Below are 18,995 nucleotides of genomic sequence, written 5' to 3' on the forward strand. Positions count from 1 at the left end.
CTGCCTCAGACACATGCTGGAGAAGACACATAGCCTATTAAGCATATCTTTAATAAGCCTGGGCCATGCTGTGGCAGGAGCTGAGCCAGAGCATATGGACACAGCAGAAAAAGAAAGATTCTGGGGCAGCACTTTTAGGGGCCTATGGTAGCCCACAGACACAGGGTAGGTAGCATTTCAGACCCAATCCAGACCAAGTCAACCACAGGTCTCACTGGACCACAGCCTCCTTGAGGTGTGGGAAGGGTCAGACCGTATACTGGCGATCTAGCCCCAGTGGAGGGGCATGCTCAGAATTCCTCATGCACATTGCGGGCATAGTCCATTAGCTTGCTGCCAGTGAAGAACTCGCTGTACTTGAGGATCTCCTCAGGCTCCAAATGATGGTTCTGGTTCTCATCAGCAATGGCGATCATCTGTTTGGCTTCATTGAGGGCATTGTATTCGTTCATGGGGTCCATGTAGTTCTGTGAGATCCAGGCATAAGTCAATGACCCAATACCTGACAACATGTCAGTAGGGTAGCTCTGTGCCCACAGTCCCCACACCTACATGCCAGCCCAAAGATCAGTTCAGAAGTGGGGCTAGTATGTGCTCTCTTCTGGTCCCATACGAAAGGGACCTTAAGAATCCCTCAACAAAGGACTGGGAATGTAGCTTTGTGACAGAACAGTTGTTTAGGATAAAGGCCCTGGGTTCATCCTAAGTACCGAAACAAACAAATTCCCAGTTGCCTTCCACAGCCTAAGGAGTTGCTTTCTACAGGCCAATGGTCCACAGTCAAGAGGGTACTAATGGCAATGCCCACTGTCTTAGGTCATCCTGTAGGCGAGTTCCTTTCTTTTGGGATCTTACTGTAGGATTGCCCACACCCTCCAAACCCAGGGCCACTCCTGGGACACACCAGCATTCATAAGCACCGTTGCTCACCTCCAGCTCCTCCATGGTCACAATCCCGTCATGGTTGGAGTCAATCAGTTCCTCAAACTCTTTTCTCCTGTCTTTCACCCAGTTGTCATCAATGTCTTGTCCTTGCTGGTTTTCAACAGTCCCCACAGGCAGGGAGATGAACTCAGACAGAGACAACTGCTTGTCACCATCCTGATCTACAGATAAACAGTTGGAGGGAGGTACTGTTTAGCTGGAGCTCTACCTAAAACTGAGCACCACTCAAGAACCTCCTCAAAAACCAAACAGGACAGGCCCACCTACCCTGGGGCTTGGAACCCTCTTCAGCAGTGTATGCTCCAAGCTCACTGGCCACCCTCAGGCCTAGAATAGTGTCAATGGTGAGGACAAGCCTTACCCAAGTCCCGAACGATCTCCTTAACCATGAACTTAAGCATGCCACGGCTGTGCTCAGGGTGAAGGAATGAAAGGAACTCGTCCTCAGTCAGCAACAGGTCTGCAGGAGGATTGTCTGCCTGATACCATCGATCTCGCAGGTTCCCAAGGACTTCCTGTGCTGCAGGAGGCACAACTGTGAATACCTGGACGTGCCAGACACTAAGGCAAGCACCCATAAGATTCCATGAGGTTTTGCTTGAACTCAAGACTAAGGGTGCTAGTACACCCAGAAGAGCCTGGTCCTGGGAAGGGACACATAGAACCCTAAATACTGCCCAACCCACCTTTCTTGCACACTCCAAGCTGTTTATTCCTCAGCAGAAATGGAAATTTCTCTGAGACTGAGGTTGACTCACCCTTATTGACGTCTGTAGGAACAAAGGTGTCACTTTTGTTCCTCTCTACATTTTCATGTATATTATCACTCAGAGAGCATAGAATGCAGAAAAAAAGTTTCTAGAAATGACTGAGGTAGTGAGCAAAGCTTCCAAAGGACTCCACTTGTTCTTCTGAACAACTGTTGCCTATGTATCTTCTGATGTCTTCCATACTGCTCAGGCAGAAATGAATCTTTCTCTATCTGGGACTCAACGTAGTCAGTGACTAAATCCCAGTGTCCAGGCTTTCAGATTGCTCAACTCCAGGAACCTTAAGAATCTCTGCCTGCCTTCATGGCCTTACCATATTGTCCTTAGTCTGCCCATGGCTACATCCTGACTCTCCCTCAGATACCTGCTCACCACAGACCAGACCAAGAGGCCTTCATGCATATTACTTCCTGGGTTAATCTGACCTGAATAACAGGACTCAATTAAAGGTGATGGGACTAGGATATGCTGGCACCAGCCTATGTAGTCCCAGCTGCTTGGGAGGCTAAAGCAGGCAGATCATTTGAATGAGTCTCAAAAAGTAAAAAACAAAAAAAGAAAACAAAAAAACATGCCTTTAATGCCAAAAGCAGGTGGATGTTGGGATAATCTTTTGTGCACTGTGTAAAAATTGTCTTTGTATTATTCAAATACTGATTTCTGTAGGGGCAGAGAGTTGAGACAAAACAGGCTGGATTTTGGTATTGTTAACTGTTAATAAAGCAACACCAGTCTAAGTGTATTGTAAATATCTTTTCCATCACCTTCTCTGATTGGTTTAATAAAGAGCTAAACAGTCTATACCAGGCAGGAGAGGATAGGTGGGGTTTTCGGGCAGAGATGGGAACTCTGGAAAATCAGGGGGATTCACCAGCCAGACACAGAGGAGAGACAGACACTGGTACTAGGAGCGGTGATGAGCTAGGTGGTAGAGTGTGGATTGGCATTGGGTTAACTTAAGTTAAACTAGCTGGCTGGGAACAAGCCTAAGCTAAGGACAAGCTTTCACATTAATAAAAAGTCTCCGTGGCATTACTTGGGTGGCTGGCAGATCAGTCCAGAGATAATTGACACCCAACAGGAGTAAGTGGACCTCTGAGTTCAAGACCAGCCTGGTCTATAAACTGAGTCCAGGACAGCCAGGGCTACACAGAGAAACCCTGTCTCAGAATAAATAAAAAGTGATATGAGGCAGACTTCTCTTCCAAGACTTCCACCAAATGCTGAGGGAGACCCACCAGTATTACACAAGGGTATTAAAAGGCATATCCCCTACCCCCAGGAGCCTACCAACTGCTCAGATCACTAAAGACCAGCAAAGGCCCTTCAGTGTGCTGATGTCAAGGATGTTTTAATGATAATTGTCCCTCATAGTCTAGCGCATTTAAACAGTAATGCTGTTTGAAGAGGGCTAGGTGAGGCCTTGTTGGGGAAAGTACATTACCAGGGTCAGGCTTTGAGTGTTTAATAGTCACACTCACTTTCAGTTCATGTTCTCAGCTTCATGCTTATAGTTCAAGATGAAAGTGCTCCTCTTCCTGTTCCTGCCACCATTCTGTCACTGCCATTATGGACTGTAACCCTCTGGAACCTCAAGCCCAGATAAAGTCCTTTCTATACGCTGCCTTGGTCATGGTGCTTTATCATAGCAACAGAAAAGAAACTAACAGAGAAGTCATTATCAGACGGTGGGTGTTGCTATGAAGAACCTGGCCTGCTGGTTTTGGGTAAGAATGTGGAAGATCTTGGAACTCCGGACTCAAAAAACATGTAGAGCTTTAAGGGTCATTAGAGTAGGAGCTTGGAAGACAGTAGTGCTAGGAACAATACTGACTGTAGAGGCCCAGCTCAAAAAGGCTTCAGAGGGAAACAATATTAACAACTGGACTAGAGGGCTTTCTAATGATATTTTGGCAAATAATCTGGCTGTCTTTGCCACTGTCCTTAGAACTTGAACAAAGCTAAATTGAAAAATAATGGACTAGAAGCTGGAGAGATGGCTCAGTGATTAAGAACACTGACTACTGCAGAGAACCAGGTTCAATTCCCAGTATCCACAGGGCAACGCACAACATCTGTAACACCACTTCAAGGATCTGATATCTTCTTTTAGTTTCCTTGGGCACCAGGAATGCATGTGGTACATATATGTAGACAAAATAAGTACATATATGTTTACACATGGAAACGGAAATGGACTAATTTCTTTGGTGGAGATGTTAAGACTATATAATATTTAATCTGTGGTGTGGTTATTAATGTTTACATAGGTCTATAATAAAGAACAAGTTGGGAAGAAAAAATATAAAATGTACAGAAAAAAAAGCATACTAAGCAGCTTATGTTATAACCAAGACATGTAGTGGAAAAGCTTGTAATTTGTTAGTGTCATTAAGGAGAGCCCTAATCTGCACTGAAACAAAGGGAAAGTGCCCTTAGGGTAAGAAGCCACTCAGCTAAGCTTGCAACTTATAAAAGAAAAAGGCCTAAGGAATTTTCTGCTCCTAGAAAGAGAAAACAAAAACTGTTACTAATGTGGTTCAAGGGGGAACCATCCCAAGCTGGCAGCTGAACTTTGTAGTGTCAATCATGTGGTACTGGCTTGAGACGCAAAAGAGATCCAAGAGTGACAAGGTGATGGGTTCCTCCTCTCCAGTCTCTCAGAAAGCTGCTGAGGCTAGGCAGCTTGTGGTAGGGAGGTCCACTGAATGACAGCGTAAGAGTGAATCCTGGGTTGTGGTAGAGACCCCAAGGTGTTAGAAATGCCAGACTTGTGGGTTACCTGCCAACAGCTGAACCTGCCCAAGACATGTATGCTACAGGCAGGAAAGCAGGAGGGACAGTGCCATCTAAGCCCTTTGGTATTAGACATGGAGGGATTTGGTGTTTGCCTTGCTGGATTTCTGTCCAGTACTGGTCCAGTATTTCCTCACTGTGACCCGCTTCCTCCCTTTTGGAATAGTAATGTATATCCTGTGCCATTATATATAATTTGCATTTTTATTTTACAAGACATTACAGATAGATTGCCTTGTATTTCAGATGAGACTTTGGACTTTTACACAGTGCCTGTGTACAGATTATGGGAGACAGAGCACCTTGCCTATAAAAACAGGATTCCTGGGAGATTACACTGACCTTGTTCAGCCCAGAAAGGAATGTGGGGACAGATTGTCTCACCTTGGGTTCTTCAATAATTTCTCTACTTTCAAGCCTCTCATCCCACCCTATAAAGGGTAATAGCTTTTCCCCTTGGCAGACCCCTCAGTTTCCCACAGGAGAGAGACTGCCTCTCATTGTGTGTGTTAATAAACACAGTATCATCTGTTGAAATTCAGACCCTCATCTTCTTCTGCCTTCTGTCTCTTTACTCTGCTTCAAAAATCTAACAATGGAGCCCGCAGTGGTAGTGAACACCTTTAATCCCAGGCAGAGACAGGCATATTTCTGAGTTCAAGGCCAGCCTGGTCTACAGAGTGAGTTCCAGGACAGCCAGGTACACAGAGAAACCCTGTCTTGAAAAACAAAACAAATCTAACAATGGGGAGCTGGATATAGTGGTACATGCCTTTAATCTCAGTACTAGGGAAGCAGAAGGTGTTCTCTGTGAGCTGAGCTACCTAGGGTATGGGAGGCCTTGCCTCAAACAAACAAATAAAGACTACAGGGACTTTTGAATTTGGACTACAAACATTTTGTACTATTGTCACAAGGGGTCCCTGAGAGCCAGGGCAACTAAAAACAAAAGTCACATGGGTCAAACAATGTCCTTGAATATACATAAACTTAAACACAGCTTTCCTGCAAACTCCTCCTTGCTTAGCAAGCCTTCCTAGAGACCTTGGAAGATACACAGAAAGGCTGCCATGTGGCTTAGTCTTTGTCAAAATGCTTATGTGAAACCTTGCTACATCCCAAGTACCCCTCCTCTCCTCCACATCCAGGACATCTTTAGAATACCACCCTAAGTTTTAAAAAATTGTTTCAAATTTATTTTTATTATGTTATATGTATGAATGTGTGTGACACTTATGCACCTGGTACTCCAGGTATCAGATTTTCCTGCTACTGAAGTTACAGATGGTTGTGAGTCACCACGTGGGTGTTGGAACTGAACCAAGATACTCTGCAAAAGCAACAATCCTCTTAACGTCTTTCCACCAGTCTTTATCACCTTAAGGTTTTCAAATAACCAATGAAATTGTAAGTTAGCATACATGAGAGAGAAAGAAACAAAAATCACAACAAAAGCTATTTCACTGTTCCTGAGAACTGGGTTGTTTTTTTTTTTGTTTGTTTATTTGTTCTTTTTTAATGAGCATGGTTTGTTTGAACCTATACATGCACATTAAAGCTGTTTTTCTGAAAAGGCCTTGGTGTTCTCTCTCTCTCTCTCTCTCTCTCTATGATATGGTCATGAGACTATGGGGGCCAGGAAGTGGAATGTAGTGGCTTTGATGAGAAATGCCCCCCCTACCCCTACCCCAGTATAGGCATTTAAACACAGTTGATGGCACTGTTTGGGAGAAGTTTAGGAGGTAACGCCTTGCTGGAGGTAAATCACTGGGATTGGGCTTTTGAGTATTTACAGTCTTGCCTAATTGCAGTTCACTCTTTGCTTTATGTTTGCAGTTCAAGATGTGAGTTCTCAGCTTCCTGTTCCTGCCACCATGCTTACTGAATGCTGCCATTATGAATGCTAACCCTCTGGAACCATAACCTAAATAAAATCTTTTTAAGTTGCCTTTGGTAATGTTTTATCACAATAGAAAAGTAACTAATACACAGGCTCAAGAAGATCCGATATGGATGAGGCTCAGGCATGAAGACCTTTGATAGTTGTCTTTGGGTTTCTATTGCTGCAATGAAACACCATGACCAAAAAGGAAGTTGGGGATGAAAGGATTTATTCCTACATCACTGTTCACAGAACTCAAGCAGAGCAGGAACCTGGAGGCAGAAGCTGATCGGGAAGCTTACTGAGTTGCTCAGCCTGCCTTCTTAAAAAAAAAAAAAAACAACCCCGGCCCAGGGATGGCACCACCCACAATGGGCTGGCTCCTCCTCCGTTAATCACTAATTAAGAAAATGCCTTGCAGCTGGATCTCATGGAGGCATTTCCTCAACTGAGGCTCCTTCCTCTCTGATGACTCTAGCATGAGTCAAATTGACACAAAAGTCAGCCAGAACAACAGTGTAAGTTCTAAACACCTCTTACTAAGTCCTGATAGCAGAATGAGCTTCACAAAGACACCCCAGGCTCAAGACACAGGAGTGACATGTCTCACACAGGATAGACATCAAAGCAAAATGTGTCTCGAAAGGTGTGAAGTGCTACTCTATAGACAGTGGCCTCTCCTGAGGTAAGCTGCACAGATAGACTGAGATGGCAGAGCACTATGTGGACATCTGCCAAGAACTGCACATAATGTGACCAGCCGATGAGTCACTTATGGGTAATAACAGGACACCACAGTCCTAACCCTCCACAGAGCCAGACAAGGGCTGTGAATGAGTCACCAGCTACAGCCAAGGAATGAGGGGAGAAGGGTCTAGGACCAGGGACCATGAAGGTCCTTTAGTTAAGCTTTACAAACCAGCTCCAGACTTCCCTTCTTAACAACTGCCCCTCAGGGCTTTCTATTCCTCCCAGTTCTGAGTCCTGCTCCATATCTCAAAGACCAGCATGTCAACGTTACCTCCAAACCAGACTGTCCATAGCTCCACCTGGAAGTGACATCACTCTTGAGGTCCCAGGGCACTGCTGAATGTTGTGGATGTCACTATTCAGCTCAAGTGACTCAAGATCTTGACAAAGGGTGCTGCTCCCTAGTAGAGGAGCTAGTAAAGAGCTCTCTTGCTGGACCCAGGTCCTCCCTGCCCATACTTTAAAGCACCAGATCCCAAGTCTCAAGCCAAGACAGAGCTAGCCCTCCACTCTTAGCCAGCCCACCCTATGGAAGCACAGCAACCTGATATCCAGCTGCTGGTACCCAGCACTCACTCTCCTCATCCACTTTGAGCTCCTCATGGTTTCTGATGGCGTCAGCAATCTCTTTCTCACTGTGGCCTTTGCTTGCCAAAAACTTCATTTTATATTCATCCCAGGACACACGGCCTGAAAAGAGATCACGATCCTGTCACAACACTTAGCAGGGAAGATCATGAAAAAGACAGTTATTTTAGGATATCTGCTAGAAATCCTTGGGCCACAGACGGCCACAGGGCAGAGGGTATAAACTCTGTGCTGGCTGCCTAGTACTAGGGGAGGCTGAGGATATCTGCAGCTCCAGATTTACCACAGTCGAATCCAGAGGCAGAGCAACTAGTACCCAGCCCACAGCTTTGACCAGTACCCTGTACCAATTTCCTCAACAGTAGAGTCAGCTGGGACTTTTATCCCTTGGGGCTGAGAGATACTGACTGGCGGCATAATGGGAGAACACCAAGGGAAACCTAATTTTTTTTTTTTTTTTGGCTTTTGAAGACAAGGTTTCTCTGTGTTGGCTATCCTGGACTCACTTTGTAGACCAGGCTTGCCTTAACTCAAAAAGATTCACCTGCCCCTGCCTCCCAAGTGCTGGGATTACAGGAGTGAGCCTCTGCGTCCGGCTGGAACCCCAAACATTTAAGAGCTACTGGGTTTTTTTGGTGTGTTAAGAAATGATCTCAGTATGTAGCCCAGGCTGGCCCTGACTGCTTAGATTCTTGTTCAGTCTCTTGAGCACTGAGATTGCCAACGTGGATCTAGTATTACTTTCTTTTCTCTTCTCTTTTTTTTTTTTTTTTTTTGGTTTTTTGAAACAGGGTTTCTTGGCTGTCCAGAAACGTACTTTGCAGACCAAGATGGCCTGGAATTCAGAGATCCACCTGCCTCTGCCTCCCCTCAAATGCTGGGATAAAGGCATGGGCCTCCACTGCCCAGCCTAGTACTACTTTTCAACTAAAATACCTGGGTCACAGCTGGGGAGATGGTTTCCAGGTAAAGCATTTACCGTGCAAGCATACAGGCCAGAATTTGAATCCCCAACATCTGTGTAAAAGCTGGTAGATGTGGAGGTCCATCTATAATCCCAGACTGAAAACAGAGACTGAAAGCAGAATCTCTGGCACAAGCTAGTTAGACTAATGAAATCAAGGGAGCTTTGGACTCAAAATGCCAAATGTTAATCCTAGCCTCCACAAGTATGTGTACACGTGTGCCCACCCACACACATGGATTTTTTTTTTTAATCACTTATGTCAGTGTGGTACTTGCTGTGTCCTTTAGTTTCAACAAATGCACAGCCAGCATCAGAAACTAACACATGCCTTAAGAACCCCTACCCCTATGGTGTCCTCTTCCACTCTTCTGTCCCTTAGCCTGAGGACATTGGTCAGGTCCTACCTGGAGTATCCTGCCTGACTTCAACCATTTCACCTAGCTCTGCCAATTGGGCCCACTGTACCATCACCATCAGGGTCCACAGCCCTGAAGTGTAGTTTGTTTTCCTTGACAGCCTCCTGGAAGTGCTCTGCTGTTTTCTCCATGATCCAGTGCTGCATCTCCTTGGCGCTGATCCTCCGGTCCATGTTCACATCTACCCTACAAGCAGGCAAACCACAAGCATCAGACAGGCTCTAGAACCCTCAATAGAAAGGCAAATGTTTCTAGTTTCAGGAATTACACAGGTAGCCGTGAATCTACCACAAATAGCAACACACTCCATTTGGAATTGTTACAGAAAACCCAGTGACTGGGGGCACACTAGGGGCCACCAGGGAGGACCAGAGGCTATAAGGAAGATTGTATGGGAGCAGTTAAGTCAGAAGCTGCCATCTGAAGACAGAATAGATCATAGACTCTCTCCCACTTGAGGTACAATGGGCAAAATCATAACCCTTCATTTATTTATCTACTTGTCTATTTGGTTTTTCAAGACAGGGTTTCTCCATGTAGCCCTGGCTGTCCTGGAACTCATGCTGTAGAGTAAGTTGGCCTTGACCTCAAAGACTCACCTGCCTCTGCCTCCTGAGTGCTAGCATTAAAGGCATACCTAGCTCATAACCCTTCTGATCACAGCAGTTTACATACGTCAGCTATACCACACAAAAACTTTCACATGCAACAAAGGAATAGCAAAGTCCCTTTCGAAACCTAACATTTTGTCCAAGAATAGAACCAAGGTCTTAGTGACAAAGATCCTGGGACTTGGGGATAGATAACAGGAACCCCTAAACACAGTAGAATGTCAGAAGAAAGAATATGCATCAGGACTAGTAAATGGCCCAGTGAGGAAAGGCCCTTGCCACCAAGCCTGACAATCTAAGTTTTATGCCAAGAACTGACATGGTAGAAGAAGAGAACTAAACGTATGCTTTTTTTTTTTCCCCTGAGCTTCCTTACTATTTCTCTAAAGCCTCTTACCTCTCCGTTACGTGGCTGGCCATCTGCTGCCAATGTGGTGAACTTCCATGCCAGTAACTCAAATAGCATCTTTTTTTTTTCTTTCTCTCTAGAATGTTCCTCTTCAGGGTTAAGGTAAGGCAACTGCCGAGATTTACAGCTTGCCTTTCCTGAGTTATTTTCCTTTTAAACTCTAATAAAATTGCCCTTGAGTAAATATAAAACTTAATGGGGGGGGGGAAGGCAGATATGGTTGCAAAAACTTTTATCCTAGCACTGAGAAAGCAGAGAAGGAGCCAGGTGTGACCAGGCTTGGTGGTGCACACCTGTAATCTCAGCGTTCTAGGAGGCAGAGGCAGGTGGATCTCTGTGAGTTGGAGGCCAGCCTGGTCTACAAGGTGAGTCCAGGACAGCAAAGGCCACACAGAAAAACCCTGTCTCAAAAAACAAAACAAAACAAACAACAACAACAGAGAGCCAGGTGTGATGGTGCACAATTTTAATCCCAGGATTTGACCAGCCTGATCTACATAGTGAGTTCCAGGATAGCCAGAGCTATATAATAGAGAGATCCTGTTTCAAAAAAACACAAATCAAGCAAGCAGACAAGCAGAAGGATCACTGCGAGTCCACGGCAAGCCAGGGCTACAAAGTGAGATCTTACCTTAGAAAAAAAGGAAGGGAGAGAGGGAAGGAGGGAGGAAAGAAGGGAGGAAGAGAGGAAGGGTAGAATTATAACCTGCTGTGGCCACTCCACTTTCCACTTTGGCCTGACTTTATGCTTTTCAACCGATAAAGCCTATAGTTGGAACAGTGATGCCCAAAGTCCTTGAGAGGTGAGGGTGGAGGCAGAAGTCTATCCTGAGGTCTGCCTGGCCATGAGGGCCTATATATAGCTGAGCAGCCCAGCTTCGGCCCTCCAAGTCCTATCAAAGTATAAGGTACTATAGCAGTGGCTCTCAACCTTAATGCTGATACCCTTTAATACAGTTCCTTATGTTGTGGAACTGTATTAAAGGGTAAAACCATAAAATTATTTTCGTTTCTACTTTATAACTGTAATCTTGTTACTGGTCTGAATCATAATGTAAACAAACATCTATGTTTTCCAATGGTCTTAAGCCATCTCTGTGAAAGAATCATTAATCCCCAGAGTTCATGCCCCCTAGGTTGAGAATTGCTGTGCTAGAAGAATAGTTTATGGCAACTGGATTATCACCTCAAATGCTATATCCCTTGGCATGCATTTGCAGGAAACACACAAGACACCTACTTGGAAAAGATGACCATCAGCTTCCTCCGGCTTCTCTGTGGCTCTGAGTCCTCCTCAAACCCATCCATGTCCTTTCCCAGGAAAACCTCCTGGTGGAAGTCTTTGTTGAGGTGCCCATCCATTTCCAGCTTCACCCCATTCAAGTGGTCTGGTGGTATAATTTCATTTTCCTCCCTGTTGGTTGCTCTTTCCCGAGTGGATGAGTGGTTGGCAGGTCTAGCAGATGCATCCATCAGAAGGACAAGGCCCAAGAACCAGAGCCCATAAGCAGCCAGACCACAGAGGGAAGTCTGCCTGGACGTCATTGCCACCAGCCAGACCATGGAACTCCTGCAAGGTGTGAACCAGGAGCTGGAGTCAGAGGCGGCAGTAAGGAAGAAAGGGAAATCACAGCTCAAAGTAGAGCCCTGAATACTACAGAGGTTCTGGGTTACTAGCACTGCCAAGAAAGATGAAGGCTGATGGCAGCCTCTAGAACTTGACAGTCTACAAAGAAGACAGACCAGGCCAGGTGGTGGTGGCACTTGCCTTTAATCCCAGCACTCAGGGTGGGTAAATGTCTGAGTTCCAGGATAGCCTGGTTTACAGACAGAGTTTAAGGACAGCCATGGCTACACAGAGAAATAATGTCTCAGGAGGAAAAAAAAAAAAAAGACAGACCACCACAGGTAAGTGGAATCCAGCAAATGCTTCACTAAAAACATTTATTTTATAACATGATTTAATAATCAATCAGGGTATGGTAGCGTTCAGCTTTAATCCCACCACACAGAAGGATCTCTATGAGTTCCTCCAAACATAGATGGATCTCTATGAGTTTTTGAGCTCCAGGCCAGCCATGACTAAACAGTAAGATCCTGCCTCAAAACACAAACAAAATTCACATATACAGGGCTGGCTATGACTCAGTAAAACATTTGTCTGGCATGCTCAACTCCTGGAGGGTTGATTCCCAGCACCACAGGAAAAAGACAAAGGGGGGAAGACAACAAATAATGTTTTACTTTTTAAAAAGAAACTGAAGGAACACATTTGGCCAGACTGAAGTCCCAGCTCAAAGCTGTCACCAGTTATAGGTGCTCATTTATCCAGCACCCTAACCCCACAGACCAACAGTATAGCCTGCCAGCAACACAACGAAGCAAATCTGACCCCGTCCCTCCCTGATCAGTATTACAGGGTTTACCATATGGTTGTGGTCACTCACAATCCAGATCCCAACTTTAACACTGAGCTCTGTGACCTTGGTTAAGTCATCTGACCTTTGTGATGTGTTTCTCACTAAGTGGCCCCTACTTCCCACCTCAGAATTTTGTGTGGGGATCTATGTACACTGTGTGTTGAATAAGTGAAAACTGCAGTCACCAGCCAGCACTTGCACCAACCATATACATCTACACTTGTGCCTGCACTAACATGTCTGCACTCAAGCTCACCAAGAACACTAGGAAACTTTAAGTGCCCAGGAAGTCTACTTGTGCACAGAACATGGAAAACACAATTACTTCTTCCCCAAATCCATCTTCCTGCCAATTTGCTGGACTTCCAGGAGCAGTCTTGTCCCACCTTTGTGTGGCAGCTGTCTCCCCTCGAATGGACCCTGTCTGACTTAGCTTCTTTATCCCAATATTGCCGAGCTATTAGAATCTAAGACACCCAACCAATGCTGTCTCCAGAGACACTAAATACTGGAAGTTCTGTGGCAGGATTTTGATCCCATTGTGAACCCCAAAATTGAGAGCTAGAGAACTAAAGCCAGAGTTTAAACACTTCTACTTCTACACCTGTCTCAAATACCCTTCAACTCAAAGTCCCTCTACTCTTTAATCCCTTGTCAGATGGTTTCTTGCTCTGCCTCTTGACCTAGGGTTAATTTATTAAATCTTTCATATAGAAAGTTCTTGAATTAAAGGTGTGTGCTAGGGCTGAACTATACCATAATCACCTGTTTACAATAAACAGAGTTCTTGGGTTAGAGCTGTGTGATATCGCTCAACCACACCAAACAAGAAACAGGGTTTATAGTTACAATTTTGGGGTTCACAATTGGATCAAATATCCTGTGACAAAGTACTACTCAAAAGCATAGTGTAAAGCCATTAGAACAGTACTCAAAGTGTGCCCTAGGAAGTATATCCTACCAAGAGCCCGGAGCTAAAGGAGTCTGTTGTCACTCAGACAACACAAAAAGAAATAGTGTGATTTCATCAGAATTGTAAGGATGGCAGAGAAGTACAAGTATTCCCCAGCCACCCTGTGGGTGCCTGAAACCCGAAACCTCAGGTGAACTAACTCCTGGGTGGACTGTTTATTCCTATAGGTAGGTACAGCAAAGTTCAATTTATAGATTATGCTTAACAACTAATCATAAAATAGAGCAACTGTCACTTAGTTTGACAAATTTAATGTCATTTGACTGCTGTTGATGGCAGATCAAGGGGTCATTGTCACCTCCACTGGAAATGTTACCGGCTTTCCTGCTGACTGCCTGTTGAGAACTGATTTGTGTGTAGGAGCTATGACAAGATGAAACTCAGGGCAAGGAGCCCTGAAATATGACTCTGTTCCTGATGTCTCTACTCTTAGTCATGAAAACCAAGACAACTTCCTCCTGGTATTAAGTATACTTTGCTCCTTGAAAGAACAAAGTTCTCAATTCTATTCTTTATAAACTACAGGGACCAATCACTCATCTTATGTAAAAGCAGCCCCAAACAACCAGGAGTCCATCAACGGACTTCCTCTTATTGGTTCAGTTTTTTCCCTTGTCCTTGGTAAACAAGTATTCTGCCACAGAGCTACATAGCCCACTACTAGGCCACAACAGTTATCATAATGCAAAAGTTTGCTGCATGACTAAAATGTATCGTAATGCAAAAGTTTGCAGGTTGGGCAGCTGCTCTCTTCCTCCCCACCTGCCTGTGCCCCTAGATCAGGACTTCAAGGAGTTTCATCTTGTCATAGCTCCTACACACAAATCAGTTCCCAACAGGTAGTCAGCAGGAAAGCCGGTAACATTTCCAGTGGAGGTGACAATGACCCCTTGATCTGCCATCAACAGCAGTCAAATGACATTAAATTTGTCAAACTAAGTGACAGCTGCTCTATTTTGATTAGTTGTTAAGCATAATCTATAAATTGAACTTTGCTGTACCTACCTATAGGAATAAACAGTCCACCCAGGAATTAGTTCACCTGAGGTTTCAGGTTTCAGGCACCCACGGGGTGGCTGGGGAATACTTGTACTTCTCTGCCATCCTTACAATTCTGATGAAATCACACTATTTTTTTTTTGTTTGTTTGTTTGCTTACTTGCTTTTTTGTTTTGTTTTTGTTTTGAGGCTGGATCTCACTATGTAGCCTTACTTGGCCAAGAGCTTGCCAAGTAGACCAGGCTGGCCTTGAAAGTATGTCAATTACAGACTAGTTCAAGGCCAGCTTCATCTAAATAGGAAGTTCAGGCCAATCTGGGCTACATGAAACCCTGCCTCAAAACTAGCAATAACAACAAAAGGAAAAGATAAAGAAAAAAAAAAAAAAAAAGACCATCACAATATAAAAAACAACGTAGTCTAAGACAGTTCAAAAGTGGTTAGGGGGCTGGTGACTCGCCTAGTAGTAGAGCATTTGCCCAGCATTTGTAAGGTGCTGGATTCGCTCTCCTCCGGCAACACAAAAATGAGAACGTAAATACCGGGCAGTGGTGGTGGACACCTTGGATCCTAGCACTTGAGAGAATGGGCAAGCGGTTCTTTGTGAGTTCGAGGCCAGCTTAGTCTAGGACAGCCAGGGCTACACAGGAAAACCCCGTCTCAAAAAAAAGAAAAAAAGAAAAAAAAGTAAATAAAAATAAACAAGATCTGTCATTTTGTCATTTTAGGAAGTACAGCCAAAGAAAACTGTCTCAAAGCCGGGCAAGTATGAAGGTTTTACACAGGCCTTCAATTTCCAACTCGTATTACTAGAACTCATGGCGCACATTTTACCGAAGAGGAAACAGAGGCAGAGATGCTAGGCCACAAGCTGAGGTCACAACGCCAGCCGGTAGTAGAGCCCCGAGCCTCAGTCCCCCGCGGCAGAGTAAGTTCCGGAAGCGGCAGCCGAGCAATAGGGCGGGCGCACTCTTAAAAGGGCGGTCCGCGGGGTCACTCGGGCTCTGACCCAGTGCGTCGCAAACGGTGAGCGAGTGGCTTCCCGAGCCTGCCCCTCGCAAAGCGACTTCAGGGACTCCCTCACTCACCCCGGCTTTCTGATGCGCCGGGTCTGAGGAGCGCAGCTGGGCACCCACGAAGTCGTACGCGGACCTCGGCTCAGGCGGCCGCCATCTTTCTTCAGGGAAAGGGAGAGTATGTCAGCTGAGAACCGTGAGAACTGGCAGGGACTCAGGCATGAACGTCGGTGGCGCCATCTTTCTTATGGGCGGAAGCAACCTCCGAGAAATCACCAATAAAAATGGCACGTAAGCTCACGTGTCTCTTGTTCTTGTCCTAGCCCTCGCCTTCAAAGGCGCCTTGGACGTCAGATTCCCGAGAGAGTCTAAACGCCCAGCCCCAGGGTGTCCTCCCACGACTACCAGGCCTATTCCGCTACGCGGGTCGGCCAGTCGCGCAGGCGCCTTCAGGCCTTCGCGCCTGCGTACTCGGCGACCTCCCGCCCGCACCATGAAGGTGCTTCGGCGCGCTTGGCGGCGCCGGGTGGCACTGGGCCTCGGCGGCTTGGCGTTTTGCAGCACCACGCTCTTGTACTTGGCGCACTGCGCTTCTGAGGGCGAGACGCACGCCGCCGGCGGAGCCGCTCGACCCCGCGCTAAGGCCTTTCTGGCAGTACTAGTGGCCAGTGCGCCCCGCGCGATCGAGCGCCGCACCGCGGTGCGCAACACGTGGCTGGCACAGGGGAGTCGCGGCGGCCCCACGGACGTGTGGGCGCGCTTCGCTGTGGGCACAAGCGGCCTAAACTCAGAGGAGCGGCGCGCTCTCGAGCTTGAGCAGGCACAGCACGGGGACCTGCTGCTGCTGCCCGCCTTGCGCGATGCCTACGAGAACCTCACGGCCAAGGTCCTGGCCATGCTGACCTGGCTGGATGAGCGCGTGGACTTTGAATTCGTGCTCAAGGCAGATGACGACTCTTTTGCGCGCCTGGACGCTCTGATGGCGGAGCTACGTGCACGTGAGCCTGCACGCCGCCGACGCCTCTACTGGGGCTTCTTTTCTGGGCGTGGGCGCGTCAAGCCCGGAGGTCGCTGGCGAGAAGCCGCCTGGCAACTCTGTGACTACTACCTGCCCTACGCTCTGGGCGGTGGGTATGTCCTCTCCGCGGACCTGGTGCATTACCTGCGCCTCAGCCGGGAATACCTGCGCTTGTGGCACAGTGAAGACGTGTCGCTGGGCACCTGGCTAGCACCAGTGGATGTGCAGCGGGAGCACGACCCACGCTTTGACACGGAGTACAAATCTCGAGGCTGCAGCAATCAGTACTTGGTAACACACAAACAGAGCCCGGAGGACATGCTGGAGAAGCAGCAGACGCTGCTGCATGGGGGCCAGTTGTGCAAGCACGAGGTGCAGTTGCGCCTCTCCTATGTTTATGACTGGTCAGCGCCACCCTCCCAGTGTTGCCAGCGTAAGGAGGGTATTCCCTGATGTCATTCCAGCCGCTGTGGCCTCTCCAAAAACAGGCCAGGCCGCTTGAACAATCTGACCAGTTTTCTGATCTAAGCCTGGGCTATCCATTACTGTTGAGGCCCGTTGCGCCGCGTGTGCTCGTTGTTAGTGGTCTTGTGTAAGGCCTGCGTAAGGGCATCTGGTTATGAGTTTGGAAGCTGCATCTACACCCCCCCACACACACACACACATTCCCTGGCCCGCTGTAGTGCCACCTATGAGCCGTCTGGGCGGGAGGGCAGAGCCCACCTCACTTGCTGAGCTTATAGTGCTCTCATTCTGCCCCTACTTGGATTCTGTTGCTCACTGTTGAATGTTCTGCATAGACGCACCTGCAGAGCATGTTGAATTAATTTGTATATTACTATCAAAATGTTATTTGCCAAAATTGTCATTGTATTGTTTGGACAAAGTTCCATTCTGTTGTGTCTCCTGTTTTCTGTTGTGTACAAGTCTGAGATTTGACTTGATTTCCAAGTCAGCTAGCTTAGATAATATTTTTTGTCTCTGTGGCTAGAGTTTGGTAAATGTAATTCAGTTTTCTTGGAACCTATTTATAAAAATTGTAAGCTTGTGTAGATAAGAATTGACAGAGGCAGGAAAATCTCTGGGTTCAGGGCCTGCCTGGTCTACAGAGTGAATCCAAGACAGCCAGGACTACACAGAGAAACCCTGTCTCAAAAAAAAAAAAAAAAAGGTGAGAGTGCAAGTCTTAATTATTTTTTAAACTATTTATGAAAAATACTTGTATCAGAACTTATATCTGTGGATTAATCTGTCAACAACCTGAGTGACCAACCCCACTGCTGGGTGTCTTTAAAACTTAGAAGAATGTGTCACTGTCCATTTCTCTTTCAGGTTTACACATAAGCCAGTCCCTTTGTTTTGTTTTAGACTTGACTTTCAAAGCTTTTCAGTTAAAGCTTTTCAGAGAGCATGAACCTATGGACTATAAGGCACTTGGCAGTTAGAATGTCCACACAAAGTTTGTCTTTCAAAATGGTTTATTCACACAAACATTACTTACAATATCATGCTAATATATAAAAAAGTTAAACAGATGTTTCACAAAGCTGGGAATAGCTGGGCAGAAGTGCTGCTACAGGGTTCCACTGGAGATTTCAGAAGGGTGCAGGTTTGACCGCTGCCCACTGGGAAATCCTTCAGTTGTGGTAGACTGGGAAGAGGTCCAGGAAGTCCTTGAGAGTGTAAGGTAATGGCTAGCACTGACGGGTGCTTAAGTGGGCCAATCAACAGTGCCAGGAGTTCAGAGGTCTCTGAGGCTAGGTCTACAAAGAGTCTAAAGTCCTTGATACTAACACAGAGGCTATAGAAACCTGGCACAGAGCATTGGCAGTACAATCCTAGAGACCACCCTCAAAGTTTTCACTTTTGTATATGGACTGCCATATCAGTGCCACCTTGGGGTTAGTTCATTAGCATATCGAGGCCTGTCCTGAGCTAGGCTCATATTTGAGCTGCCAATGGGAAGCTTCTGAGTCTAGTAGCAAACTCAAGCCTGAGTTACACAACATAGTTTTTAAGCTATGTTCAATATAAGTTTCCAGAAAGATTCCCTTGGTGCTGGAGAGATGGCTCAAATGTTAAGAGCACTGGCTGCTCTTCTAAAGGTCATGAGTTCAATTCCCAGCAACCACATGGTGGCTCACAACCGTCTATAATGAGATCTGGGTCTCTTTTCTGTTGGGCAGGTGTACATGCGGGCAGAACACTGTATACATGATAAATAAATAAATCTTAAAAAAAAAAAAGATTACCTGTTTTTCAGTAAACTTCTAGGAATCCAAACCTGAGTTGAGACTTCCCAAATTCTCTCTTAAGGAAATAGTATTTGCTACCTAGCACTCCAACCACAAAAACTGTAACAATATTACATACCCCCTTTTAATGTAAATATATATATGTAGTAAGGGTATATTTAGAAAAATAGAATAATGTTG

At 46.0% G+C, this 18,995-nt stretch overlaps 2 protein-coding genes across 4 annotated transcripts; one reads left to right on the top strand and one right to left on the bottom strand.

Moving 5' to 3' along the window:
• Positions 1-32: 32 nt before the first annotated feature.
• Positions 33-15,764, bottom strand: Sdf4 (stromal cell derived factor 4). Of its 3 annotated transcripts, none has more exons than XM_021656100.2 (7): positions 15,615-15,764; positions 11,375-11,704; positions 9,164-9,300; positions 7,720-7,833; positions 1,307-1,465; positions 931-1,106; positions 33-467 (listed from the first exon to the last, which is right to left on the bottom strand). In XM_021656100.2, exons 2-7 carry the CDS (start codon positions 11,695-11,697, stop codon positions 291-293), a joined length of 1,086 nt encoding a protein of 361 aa, XP_021511775.1. In that variant the 5' UTR covers positions 11,698-11,704; positions 15,615-15,764; the 3' UTR covers positions 33-290. The 3 variants fall into 3 exon arrangements, with proteins under 3 accessions (XP_021511775.1, XP_021511770.1, XP_060234864.1); XM_021656095.2 differs by lacking the exon at positions 15,615-15,764 and adding an exon at positions 15,361-15,564; XM_060378881.1 differs by lacking the exon at positions 15,615-15,764 and adding an exon at positions 15,354-15,488.
• A 128-nt stretch (positions 15,765-15,892) lies between these two features.
• B3galt6 (beta-1,3-galactosyltransferase 6) lies at positions 15,893-18,678 on the top strand. Its single transcript, XM_021656083.2, has one exon. The coding sequence runs from the start codon at positions 16,036-16,038 to the stop codon at positions 17,011-17,013; it is 978 nt and encodes a 325-aa protein (XP_021511758.1). The 5' UTR covers positions 15,893-16,035; the 3' UTR covers positions 17,014-18,678.
• The last annotated feature ends 317 nt before the right edge of the window (positions 18,679-18,995 follow it).

The sequence above is a fragment of the Meriones unguiculatus genome, chromosome 3, assembly GCF_030254825.1.
Source record: "Meriones unguiculatus strain TT.TT164.6M chromosome 3, Bangor_MerUng_6.1, whole genome shotgun sequence".
Lineage (NCBI taxonomy): Eukaryota > Metazoa > Chordata > Mammalia > Rodentia > Muridae > Meriones > Meriones unguiculatus.

Coding starts and splice junctions, on each gene's coding strand:
- Sdf4 (XM_060378881.1), bottom strand. Junction 7,834..9,163: donor TGTGGACCCTGATGGTGATG/GTACAGTGGGCC, acceptor ATCTCTTTTCAG/GCCGTGTGTCCTGGGATGAA. Junction 1,107..1,306: donor GGAGATCGTTCGGGACTTGG/GTAAGGCTTGTC, acceptor GTTTATCTGTAG/ATCAGGATGGTGACAAGCAG.
- B3galt6 (XM_021656083.2), top strand. CDS start 16,036: ATGAAGGTGCTTCGGCGCGCTTGGCGGCGCCGGGTGGCACTGGGCCTC.